The sequence below is a fragment of the Myxocyprinus asiaticus genome, chromosome 11 (genome assembly GCF_019703515.2).
Source record: "Myxocyprinus asiaticus isolate MX2 ecotype Aquarium Trade chromosome 11, UBuf_Myxa_2, whole genome shotgun sequence".
In the NCBI taxonomy this organism is placed as follows: domain Eukaryota; kingdom Metazoa; phylum Chordata; class Actinopteri; order Cypriniformes; family Catostomidae; genus Myxocyprinus; species Myxocyprinus asiaticus.
Window position 1 is genome coordinate 46,270,182 of NC_059354.1, and position 12,922 is coordinate 46,283,103.

Consider the following 12,922-nt stretch of genomic DNA (forward strand, 5'->3'; position numbering starts at 1 on the left):
CCTCCTCCTCCTCACAGGGTGTTTTTGAAAGTCTCAGTTTTCAGTAGAGAAAAACGCCGTCCCAGTTTAAATGAGGCATAAACATACCAAAATCATTGCAGTTTCAAACAAAAATGTATTAGTGTATATATTGCTTTAGTTGCAGTGGTTGATAGTATGTTGATAATGCAAACATACCATGGTCTGGACCTATATGATACAACATGAAAACAGACCTGAAGGGAGAAGGGGGTGGAATCAAACTTGGGTTTGGACCAAGTTTGAAAACAGCCCGAATACATCTTCCAGCCATGCAATACAAATGGTCCTTGAACTTCCAAAACAGTCCTTTTTTCAAACAGACATTTATCACACAGAATTCCACACCTGACAGTATTAGATTGCTTTGGACGTGGATTCATCTCACTTGATTTGAGTAAGAGGGAAATGTTGGAAATGCAGTTACAGAGGAGCTTTGAGAAGCCCCTAAATCACAATCGAAGTCAACAGGAGGAATGTTGAGGAGAGCTGCTCACAGCTCAACCACGTTGCTAGAGTCTCTCTTTTTGCTGACCTGGAGGCCAAAAGTGGACCATAAATGGGGGGGGGGGGGGGGGGGGAAAGAGCTTGTTTGCTTTTCTGGTTAATATTGGACAGATTACTTGCAAATATTACTTTACTCTTACTATTAAGTTGTTGTCAGCCATTAACTTATGACTAACTAGGCTCACATGGTAATCTGAAGACTTATTTTGCATTTTATGCATGGAATTCTGTGGAATACCTTCAAACATGCTAAAATGTGCTACATAGCCAATCTGACTAAAATCCATTTAGGGTTTTGTAGTCTGAACTAGGACAAAAACACAAAAAATCAGATTTTTACAAGCCTGATCCAAACCACATTCGTAGGTGGTTTGGAATCCGGATTAAAATCAGATTTTTGTTAAAGCCTCTCAGTCTGAATGGTCAGATCAGATTTTAATGTGCTTTTCATCATTCGTTGTGTGCGATGCTTTGTTTCGTCAGATGTTGCGACAAGAAGACATATACTACGTTCCAAATGGCATAAATGATCCTTCGCAGGGCACTCTGAAGGGAAAACAATAATGTTCAATAAAAAACGTACTTAAATTGAGTTTAGAATGACTGTTTTATTACATCTTTCAGCCCTCGACAGCGGAAGGTAAAGTCTATGAGGGGAATAGGGATTAGCAATTCTGAATGGAATGCACCCAGTATGTCAAGTATATGTTACAGGGCAGACAAAGCAGTGCAAAACTCTACATAAATTGGCTTTATTCACCCAAAGAGATGCACTAAGGTGTGGCAACCAATACCGGATGCGAGCCATCACAGCACGATACAGTTGAACGTTTCACGCAAATGTGGGACGCTTGAGCATTTTGAGTGCTTCAATACAGGATGGGGGTCCTCTTCAAGAGTCTCGCTGTCTGACCCTTTTACACTTCAATAAGGGGGAAAGCAAAGCATTCAATACAGGATGTTTTGCTACCTGATAAAATACAGGACAAAAGACGTCCCGCTTGGGGTTAAATAAGGGGCGTCTGGCAAAAACGGGACAGTTGTAAACCTTAGTAGCAATAAACATTACATATGCCATATCTCCTGTTTTATAAGTCATTTCCTGTGAAGAACGTGTCAATATTTGGAGACTGCCAACATGAAAAACATCCCATTGCTAAACACTCATGCATGGAGAACATACGCAAGCTTGCACGTTACTATGACAACTAATGTGGATGTGCTAGCAAAAGTGGCTGCAGTCTGAACAGAAAAAAATCTGATCTGTCCACATATAACCTGCAGCTTGAACAGTCAGTCTAAAAAAATCGGATTTGAGAAATAAATTGGTGTGAACAAAGCCTTATTAAGGCTGGATAAAAAATATTGATTTTCTGTTTAATTACAGTCTTCATTTGTCATGATTTCTATTTAATCAATGACCCTGATATTCTTAAAAATTACAAGATTGATATTTTACTTTTAGTATAAAGTTTACTGCAGCTTCAAGACTGGTGTCTAAGCAGAATAAAAATGGATGTTTCCCAATCAGTGGGCGTTTTCAATCCAGGATGGGTGTTTTTCAAGTGCATTACTTGATTTGACTACTACATAGAGATTACATATTTTCATTGGATAGTTGAAAAACGCCCATCCTGGTTTGGAAACGGCCACTGATTGCTACATAGAGATTCCGTACTTTCATTGGATAGCTGAGAAATGCCCATCCCATTTAAAAAACACCCACTGATAGTGAAATGCCCATTTTAGTACAGAAAAGACCTACAGTATATTTTACAGTTTTGGTTGTGATGATTATTATAACCAGTAAATAAAAAGCAATTAAACTGCAAGGTTTCAGCATTTTCTTTTATTAATTTGCATAATGTGTTATCTGCTGTAGAAGCAAGAGATGCACAGAATGCAAGCTGCGGTGGCAGAATTAACTTAATTCAGCCAAAATAATTCATCAAATTGACAAAATGAATGGTGAGCATTTCTGTACGTTTCCGCAGAACTGAACTTTCTACGGAATTCTGCAGGTGCAGATTCTGTGTGGGCTTGCCAGTAACTTGTGTTTCTCATTGGAAGCAAAACAGAGTTTTCCTTAGAGGGAAAAAAAAAACACCTATCAACATCAAACAATTGGCAGTGATCGCAGGTCAGACAGCTTAGTGGGGGACTAACAAAACGGTCAGTTAATTAGCCCTGTTTGAGTGACTGCAAATCTTCATAGGTTCTTATAAGCTCCATCAGCTGATAGTTTTAAACAGGGGCGGACTGGGAAGAGAAATCCCAGGCCCTGGATTTTACATAGAAACTGGCCCAAAAGTTGTTGACCCGCTGACCCGCTCGGCATAACGCGGCGGCCCGTTTCAGCTTATCGCCGCCCATTCGGCCACATTTCTTGGCCGGCCCACAGGGAAAAATCCCGGTTCTCCCTATGGCCATTCCCCCACTGGTTTTAATCGTGTTACACTGCAAGAGGGGCATGCAATGAAACCTGCATTAGGGTTGCATGAAGCACCCATTCAAGTTCAATTACGCTTCTGAGCAGTGGCTAGTAGCGATTTCCAAATGTTTTTTTTTTCCTTAAGTCGGATTTTTTCAATTAAATCAGTTGAATCAGTTCACAAAATTGGTCTAAACGATTATTCACGAAACACACTGAAATGCTCCAGGTGGTTCACGAGTCAACAAGCACTGACTCACTGATTTCTCCTGAGGTTACCTGTGGCTTTTTCTTTGTATCCCGAACAATTCTTCTGGCAGTTGTGGCTGAAATCTTTCTTGGTCTACCTGACCTTGGTTTGGTATCAAGAGATCCCTGAATTTTCCACTTCTTAATAAGTGATTAACAGTACTGACTGGCATTTTCAAGGCTTTGGATATCTTTTTATATCCTTTTCCTTCTTTATACAGTTCCATTACCTTGTTACGCAGGTCTTTTGACAATTCTTTTCTGCTCCCCATGGCTCATTATCTAGCCTGCTCAGTGCATCCACGTGAGCACTAACAAACTCATTGACTATTTATACACAGACACTAATTGCAATTTAAAAAGCCACAGGTGTGGGAAATTAACCTTTAATTGCCATTTAAACCTGTGTGTGTCACCTTGTGTGTCTGTAACAAGGCCAAACATTCAAGGGTATGTAAACTTTTGATCAGGGCCATTTGGGTGATTTCTGTTATCATTATGATTTAAAAAGTAGCCAAATAACTTTGTGATAACAAATTGCTTCATATGATCACTATCCTTAAATAAAAGTTTTTTTGCATGATCAGTCATATTTTCAGAATCAATGCCAAAATTTCACAATTTCTGCCAGAGTATGTAAACTTTTGAGCACAACTGTATATATAGGTTTAATTTTCTTTAAGCAAAATAGAAATTTGTATTTCTCTCTTTTGAGTTTGGGGTGAAATATGACCAGGACATGTTCTTGACAGGTTTCGTGAGATTCATCCTCTAGATAAGTGAGAGAGAACGTAAGCCACATGCCGCAGTGTTAGTCAGTGCCGCAGGAGGACAGCTATTGTTCACCATTTAACAGCAGCTTTGTCATCCTGTCAGGCGCATTTGTTACAGTAGAAAGAAAAGCTCTGATGATACAGCATTCAAAGACCCAAATCAATGCTGAATGACCTCGCCGTGGGACCACACTGAGACCTACACCAGCCCACTCCAGACATGAGACTTGTTCAAAACAAAAACATCATTCACAGAACTAACTAATGAATTCTCCACTTTACATAGAAGCTAGAATTTCAACGATTATGCAAAACATTTTCTTCTGGCGATTCATAAAGTATATTTGATATATGGACATCAAATCTGATGTTTAAAGGGACAGTTTACCCAAAAATGCTAATTCTGTCAATTTATTGACCCATATGTCATTCCAGTACAGTATAACTTTCTTTTTTAAGGTTGAACACAAATGGATACATTTTAAAGAACATTGCTGTTAGTCTTTGCAATACAATAACAGTTGATAGTGACTCACTTTAAAGCTCAAAAAGGACCCAAATATACAGTATCATAAAAGTAGTCTATATGACTTGTGTGTCATATTATGATATTTAGATTAAGTTAAAATACTTAAAATGTGAGAGTTCAAGAGAGAAAAAGAACAAATAAAAAACTTTTCAATGTATCATTTGATTTACTTCAAAAAACCGGTCTGAATGATGTCCATGAATTGGACTGATTTAGTTCTCGAGTTCAACTCACTGACTCAACGAGTGGTTACTAGCTCACTGGAACTAACTATTAGTGAACAACGACTTAAATTTTGGTCTGTTCCTCACGACTTAAATTTTGGTCTGTTCCTCACACAAAGCTATCGTATGGTTTAAGAATACTCGGAATATAGCACATTAGTCATATGGACTGCTTTTATGACACTTTTTGGTGCTTTTATGTACTTTTTTAAACTGTCCTCGTAAGGAAAAGAGGAGAATGCACATTTTTTATTTTTTTATTTGTTCCACTTCAAAAATAACAGCATGAAGATTTGGAAAGACATGAGGCTGAGTAAATGACTGAATTAATTTATTTATATTTTTGGTAAACAATCCCTTTAAAATCTTGGCAACATCACTGAAATGCTATGAAAGCATTTTCTTTTTCAGTATTGCAGTCGCATTCCAGACCCAGTGTGGGTTAAACGTCAGTTATGTCTCATTTCTTTTCAACATCACCACAGCGGTTCCATGGTTTTCACTGACCACAGAAATCCACGAGAGCTTATTTTACCAGTCTAGTCTCACCCTTACAGAACACACAGCTGTCTGAGCTTTCCCATCCATTAAACACGTTTGAGAACACTAACATCAGTGGTTCTCGGGTTTATGCTGATTGGTTGCTGACAGCAGGGAAAATGCAATGCAAATTGTGAACAATTAAATGAAAAAAAAAACACATGTAATTGTGCATAGTTAGGATAGCAAAATAAATAGGCTTATCAACTTTTACAAGGGATCTTTTGTTGTTGAAGTCAAGGGCCGTGCATCCAATCAAACTCCACAGTATTTTAGCACAAATTTATCTGTTACTTGGAAATGTGGCTAATGGGTTGATGCTTAACATGTTCATGTTAAATCAACATCAAAATGTTAGGTAAATTATTATTTATTTTTTTAGTTTTTTGGAAAGTGCATATGTTAGGTACTATTATTAGGTAAAGTTTCTCGCCATTTTTATTCTTTTTTTATTTTTTTTATATTTTGAATGATCAAATCTCGTATGCACCGTCTTCCTTGGAATCTAGCAGTATGTTGATGCTGCTCTTTTGAAATGAAAGTGAATAGCGACTGAGACTGTACGTCCATACTATCCTGGTTAAACGCTTTTTGTGTTCCACAGCGGATAATAAAAAAATAAATTAAAAAAATACAAAAAAATTCCTTTAAGGACATTTCTGTTTACATTTCTACTAAACAATTCTGGTACTGTGTCAACTTAAAAAGTCCTATGTAAAACCTGAAGCAAAACCAGTTGAGAACCACAGACGTGCACACTAATGCTCTGTCTTGACATAGAACAAGCAAACAAACTGTCTACTCTGCACTGCAGCACACACACATACACACACAAACACACACAACTACAGCTCCGAGACTAAACGAGATTAAGATTCCCAGGATATCTGTGAAAGTTCTCATCGCCAACAAGCAAGACGTCTGTCTCCTTACCTGAAACACAGCAGTGGCCATCCTCTGAGCGTATGGCAGAGTATGAATGTGTGTGTGTGTTAGCCCAAATGTTGCATTCTCCTCCAAGCAGACAGTACCGCAGTCTCACCCAGTCAGACTCACAGGCAGAGCTGTACACGTCTCTCTGAAACACTGTATAATCCAGCCAGCAAATACGTCGGAGTAGCTTCGGCATGTATGTGTGTGCACTCGAACACATTTACCTCCTTGGCTTTGCGGGAAAGGCTCAGCGCTTCAAATACTGACTTACATTGCCTGTTCAGTCTAGCCAAAAACAAGAAATATAAAAGATATTCACACTATATATGGCTATGGACTAAGAGACCAGGTCAGCTTCAGGCATAGCACCTACAAACTCAACAAGTGCACAGCACAGCAATCTAGGAAGTCTGGCTCCGGGCTACTGCCATTCCCCTTATCCCTCTCAATTATGCCCTCCCATTTTTGCTCCTAACTCTATCCCCCTCTCTCTCACTTTCTCTCTCTCTCTCTCTCTCACTGTAAGCATTTACAGAACAGACGGGGGAAAATCTTTAGAAACATATACAGAGTGGGTCATTCTATGTAACAAGAATGTGCCTGTTTCATTTTGAAATGGTGATTTTCTAAAAGAAATTTTTCAAACATTCTATCAGACAATTTACATGTTTTAGTGTTAATAAATGGCATTGTGCCATATCAAACTAAATTAAGACATTTCAAAATATGTTGGGACATAATTATGCATAAAATTCTGTAATCATTTTCTCATTTATATATTACTCATCATTTATATAATACAGTTGTGCTCAAAAGTTTGCATACCCTGGCAGAAATTGTGAAATTTTGGCATTGATTTTGAAAATATGACTGATCATGCAAAAAAACTGTCTTATATTTAAGGATAGAGATCATATGAAGCCATTTATTATCACATAGTTGTTTGGCTACTTTTTAAATCATAATGATAACAGAAATCACCCAAATAGCCCTGATCAAAAGTTTACATACCCTTGAATGTTTGGCCTTGTTACAGACACTCAAGGTGACACACACACAGGTTTAAATGGCAATTAAAGGTTAATTTCCCACATCTGTGGCTTTTTAAATTGCAATTAGTGTCTGTGTATAAATAGTCAATGAGTGGATGCACTGAGCAGGCTAGATACTGAGCCATGGGGAGCAGAAAAGAACTGTCAAAAGACCTGCGTAACAAGGTAATGGAACTTTATAAAGATGGAAAAGGATATACAAAGATATCCAAAGCCTTAAAAATGCCAGTCAGTACTGTTCAATCACTTATGGCACTTTTCCACAGCACATTAAGGTTCGACTCGACTCTTTTTCAACTTTCTGAGCTCGCTTTTCCACTGCAGTTTAGTGCAGCCTGAACGTGGGTGGAATTATAGGCTGATTGTCATAGATGTGCCGCCTCTACTGCCGTGACATCATCTTAAACGTGACTTAAATGCGAAACACTACTGACCATAAACAATAACACGACCGCTAGCTGTTAGCTACTAGCTCATTGTGCTGCATAAAGCAGTTGATGCATGGTGATTTTACACATGTGTAACAGTTAAATTGGCCTGGTTGTTTTAGAAGCAAGCTTTCCAGTAGCTGGTCAACTAAATAAAGTGAAGCGTAGAGTAGAACGTAACAAAACGTACCATCCTCCATCGTGGACTCCAACAACACCGAGTCCAGGGCACTCTCCCTCCCATTGCTTGCTATGACCACTGGAGGGTCAACTTGGCTTTGTGCTTAGGGTCATTGTCGTGCTGGATAGTCCAAGAGCGTCCCATGTGCAGCTTTCATACAGAAAGCCATAGATAGCGTCCATTTGGTCGAACCACTTCCACTTTCTTCTGTTTGAACCACTCCGGCTGTTGTGGTCCTTGATGGTTCTGTAGTCAGTTTTAAGGTTTTTTTTACTTTTCCCTACACTGTTGGTAGGTCCGGTGGTAGCCGTGTGCAGCCAACAGCTGAGGCACTTCCTGAAAGACTTTTTCGTTTTGCGTCATTTCGTTCGTCGCTAACGAGAGGAAAGTCTGCATCTCGTTTATTGACCACGGCGTGGTTTTGTGCACAGCCATTTCTTTGTACAATTTGAAAGTCGCGTGAACAAATTATATTGCTATCGCTGTTGCTAACTTTAAGACTAGCGGGTTGATGTCTCGTGTCGCAAATCCAGTGACTCTGGTAGTGACGATTCTCTCTGACCAATCAGTGATCTGCAGGGTTTTGACATCACATTTAGTATCGGATCGGCTCGCTTGGAACCTCGACCGAGGTGGTACTAAAAAAACTATCAGGTACCAGGTACTATCCACAGTGGAAAACCCCCAAAAAGCGAGCAGAGTCAAGTCGAGATGAGGAAAATTCGGGGATCTCTTGATACCAAGCTAAGGTCAGGTAGACCAAGAAAGATTTCAGCCACAACTGCCAGAAGAACTGTTCGGGATACAAAGAAAAACCCACAGGTAACCTCAGGAGAAATACAGGCTGCTCTGGAAAAAGACGGTGTGGTTGTTTCAAGGAGCACAATACGACGATACTTGAACAAAAATGAGCTGCATGGTCGAGTTGCCAATGCCAAAAAAAGCCCGGTTACAATATGCCTGACAACACTTTGACACGCCTCAGCTTCTGGCACACTGTAATTTGGAGTGACGAAACCAAAATAGAGCTTTATGTTCACAATCATAAGTGCTATGTTTGGAGAGGGGTCAACAAGGCCTATGGTGAAAAGAATACCATCCCCACTGTGAAGCATGGTGGTGGCTCACTGATGTTTTGGGGGTATGTGAGCTCTAAAGGCATGGGGAATCTTGTGAAAATTGATGGCAAGATGAATGCAGCATGTTATCAGAAAATACTGGCAGACAATTTGCATTCTTCTGCACGAAAGCTGCGCATGGGATGCTCTTGGACTTTCCAGCATGACAATGACCCCAAGCACAAGGCCAAGTTGACCCTCCAGTGGTTACTGCAGAAAAGGGTGAAGGTTCTGGAGTGGCCATCACAGTCTCTTGACCTTAATATCATTGAGCCACTCTGGGGAGATCTCAAGCATGCAGTTCATGCAAGACGACCAAAGACTCTGCATGACTTGGAGGCATTTTGCCAAACGAATGGGCAGTTATACCACCTGCAAGAATTTGGGGCCTCAGACAACTATTACAAAAGACTGCACGCTGTCATTGATGCTAACGGGGGCAATACACAGTATTAAGAACTAAGGGTATGCAGACTTTTGAACAGGGGTAATTTCATTTTGTTCTTTGTTGCCATGTTTTGTTTTATGATTAAGCCATTCTGTTATAACCTACAGCTGAATATGGATCCCATAAGAAATAAAAGAAATGTGTTTTGCCTGCTCACTCATGTTTTCTTTAAAAATGTTACATATATTACCAATTCTCCAAGGGTATGCAAACTTTTGCGAACATCTGTATGTAATACAAAAATAATAATTCAGATAATTAAAATGCATTACATTATTGTAGCTGATGAGTAAAGCATTGATAAAACAATACAAAAAGTGGCTTTAGAAGGCAAAATATTGTTTATTTCCATACTGTTGAACATAAGCTATCATTGACCTACAGTCCACAACAATACATTCTGCAATTGAATTAGTCAATCTGTCTGAGACAGATTTATTATAAGGGATTTTCTAAGGATGATTCAGTGTACACCTGCGTCAGATGAACGCTTATGGAGCGTCTCGCTTTGGTTGTGTTGCATCATATACACAGTGTTTTTAGGTCGCAGTGTCAAGTAAATTTAGTTTAAAACTTAGAAAACATGTCTCAAGAACCTTGCATTCGAAATTGCATTCTGTTCAGCTGTGTTTGAACCATCTTATGCTGTCACTGGTGTCAAGCAATTCTAAGTTTGGTTTGCTCTATGTACAGCTGTGCATTGCTTATACAGCTGGAGTTTTGCTTACTGCCCCCTGCTGAAAACAGGTGGTACTTCAAGCTTGAATTGCTCCGATTGTAGGAATATTCCATTTTATGGTCCAGGGACATGATTAATTGTGTTGATTTGTTTAACACGTCAGTGTTTCCGGCACTCCGCCGCTACTGAATCTCCAGCACCACGGCAAGAGAATGATACTCAAGTTGTGAGCTTGCAGTCTGAATTCAATGTGATGAGATAAAAAAAGAACGTGTTCCGCGAAATAACGCAAAAACAACACGTTTTTCTATTGCATTCTATTGTTTATGTAGGGCTGAGCGATCCATTGAAATAAAATCGAAATCAAGATATAACCTTATGAATATTTAACTGCAAAAGTTTTTTTTTTTTCTAATCAAGCAAACAATCTACACACGCTGCTCTGCGGAGCTCTGTTCTGAGCGCACGTGAGGTGGTTCTGTCTGTGCTCCCTCCAAGAATCTCATCTCATGCACAGAATAACAGATGTGTTATGTTCAATTGTATTTACAGCGCTCTAAATTCACTTTAACTGACAACTACAAGTTACTATACAATTACAAATCGAACATCTCATTACACCACGTTTTTTTGTGGACAGAAGCGGAGATGAGAGCATTTTACCATACTGGAATTCACAGGTGCTTATTCAAAGACTTTTGATCACACAGAAAATTACTGCATTTTTTTTTTAACCAGATCCCATAGCAATGCCACGTACAAATTAAGAAATTATTAGAGAAATATTACCTGTATAATAATAATAATGGGGTTGTTGTTATTAGTTATTATTTTATACATTTGTAATTAGGGCTCAAAATTAACGCTTGTTTTTTTGTTTGTTTGTTTTTTTTTTTCGGCCAGACAAATAGCCTGATTAAAACTTAAATAACGAAAAAATAACCAGCTATATTTTTATATAGTCTAGGCCTGTGCCACATATTACAAAGTTCATATTCTTAATAATAATCCAGAGTGCATAACTGTATAATTCGCAAGCGATTGGCTTATGTGCGTGTGCTGAACATGCACATATTTCGAGAATGATTGTGGAGATGCATATAAACGCCTGACCGGCCAAATACATTTCAAAATTCTGCCAAAATGCCTGTCTTGTCTAAAGTGAACGTAAACAGTGGGGGAAAAGGTGGATTTGTATCAAACTGTCTGACTTGTAAGTGTAAATGTAAGCTAATAGACCTGCTGCTGTCTAGTGTGTCATTATAATAATCAAACAACCATAACAAGAAAATGAGAAAACAATCACTGCTCTTGGATGGATAACTTTAGTAGCTTTAAAAAGTTTTATAATCATACAGTGAAGACCAGTAGTAATTTCATATCGCATTTCATTCTGAATGTTTACCTGAATACTTGAAACTACTGTCAAAATCTTTTAAAGCTGTTAAAAAAGCACTGTTTTCTTAATTTGCATTTTTTGTTCCATTATTTTTAATCTATTTCCATTCATTGCTGTTTTTATTGCTGTTTACTTTTTTACTGATGATTCACTAGTCTTGAATAATTTCTTGAGAACTTGAAACAATTCTTATATAGTTAACAAATTATTTATTGTTATTGATTGTTTTGGTTTTGAAGCTGGTATCGATAATTGTCAAATTAAATGACCGACTACTAAAATTTTGTGCACTGTGACAATGTATCATAATATACTGGACAAGTAACTTGTTTTACACAGACAAGTGAATAACCAATTTACTTGTCCAAAGGACAAGCATGTGACAATGCTACCTGACTCACTGAATCAGTGTTGTTCAATGTTCAAATGACAGTGTAGCTAGCTACAGATACACTTTTGAAATATACTGTATATATATATTTTTAAATAAATATAAAAAAATAAAATGTTCCTTAAATATAATACAAATATAATAAACGATATAAATAATATAGTATAAAATAAAATAAAAAAGGGGGTAGATGGGGCGTTTCCCCCTGCTACAAGAGCTGAATTCTGTAGGAAACATTGTAACGTTATTTTTTATATCATTAATCACACTGAATTAACGCGTTAAATCGGCAGTCCTAGCATACAGTATATTCTAAAACAGACCAATTAGACATTGTGATGACACAAGAAAAAAAAAAAACATATATAAATCAATTCAAGTTACTGTATTATTACTGATGCATTTAGAAAAATCTCTATATTTACAACTTATATATGGAATCAGCTTTTAATTGTTAAAGCCATTTTTTCAGCACATTTGTATATGAGGGAATCAAATGGCACCTGTTTTGAAGAACAGCCCAAATACAGGAATTCCCAGCAAGTTCAATGGGATGGACTTGGTTTTGACAGACAAAAACCTTGCAGCTTCTCTCTCCCTCTCTCTCTCTCATCAGCTCACCCCACCCATCTCTCGTTTTCTAGTTGTTATCAAGTTCTCAGTTTACAGGTTAAACATGAGTTGACAAGCTCAAAGGCGGGCTGAGCTACGCTGAGGAGCAGCCCCTAAATCAGCAATCAGCATGAGTTGTGTAGCTGTAAAGAGCTGATCTGAGAAACACTGCATATTTTTCCATCAAAAACAGCCAGACTTTCCAGCACACTGCGTTCTTTTCAAAGATCCTTAAAATGTGGTGGATTCCAAAACAAAACAGAACCATAGATTTGTAGACTTGTTCCTAAAGTACATACAGTACCAGTGCTTGCAACGCAGCAAAAGAGTAGTGCTACTCCGAAATATACTCTATGCTGTCAGTGAACGCAAACACTTCTGGGTATGCAAGCCTGATTTTACAAATTGCT

At 38.2% G+C, this 12,922-nt stretch overlaps 1 protein-coding gene across 8 annotated transcripts in view; it reads right to left on the reverse strand.

The window, feature by feature from the left end:
• Positions 1–12,922, reverse strand: part of tns1b (tensin 1b) — a 370,155-nt gene that overhangs the window by 159,987 nt on the left and 197,246 nt on the right. The window contains exon 1 of one of the 8 annotated variants that reach the window (XM_051710899.1): positions 6,205–6,599. The exons of the other annotated variants lie outside the window; for them this stretch is intronic. Coding sequence (XP_051566859.1) covers positions 6,205–6,225 — 21 coding nt within the window. The 5' untranslated portion in view covers positions 6,226–6,599. Of the gene's footprint in view, positions 1–6,204; positions 6,600–12,922 lie in introns of those variants that run through there. 8 annotated transcript variants of the gene reach the window in all.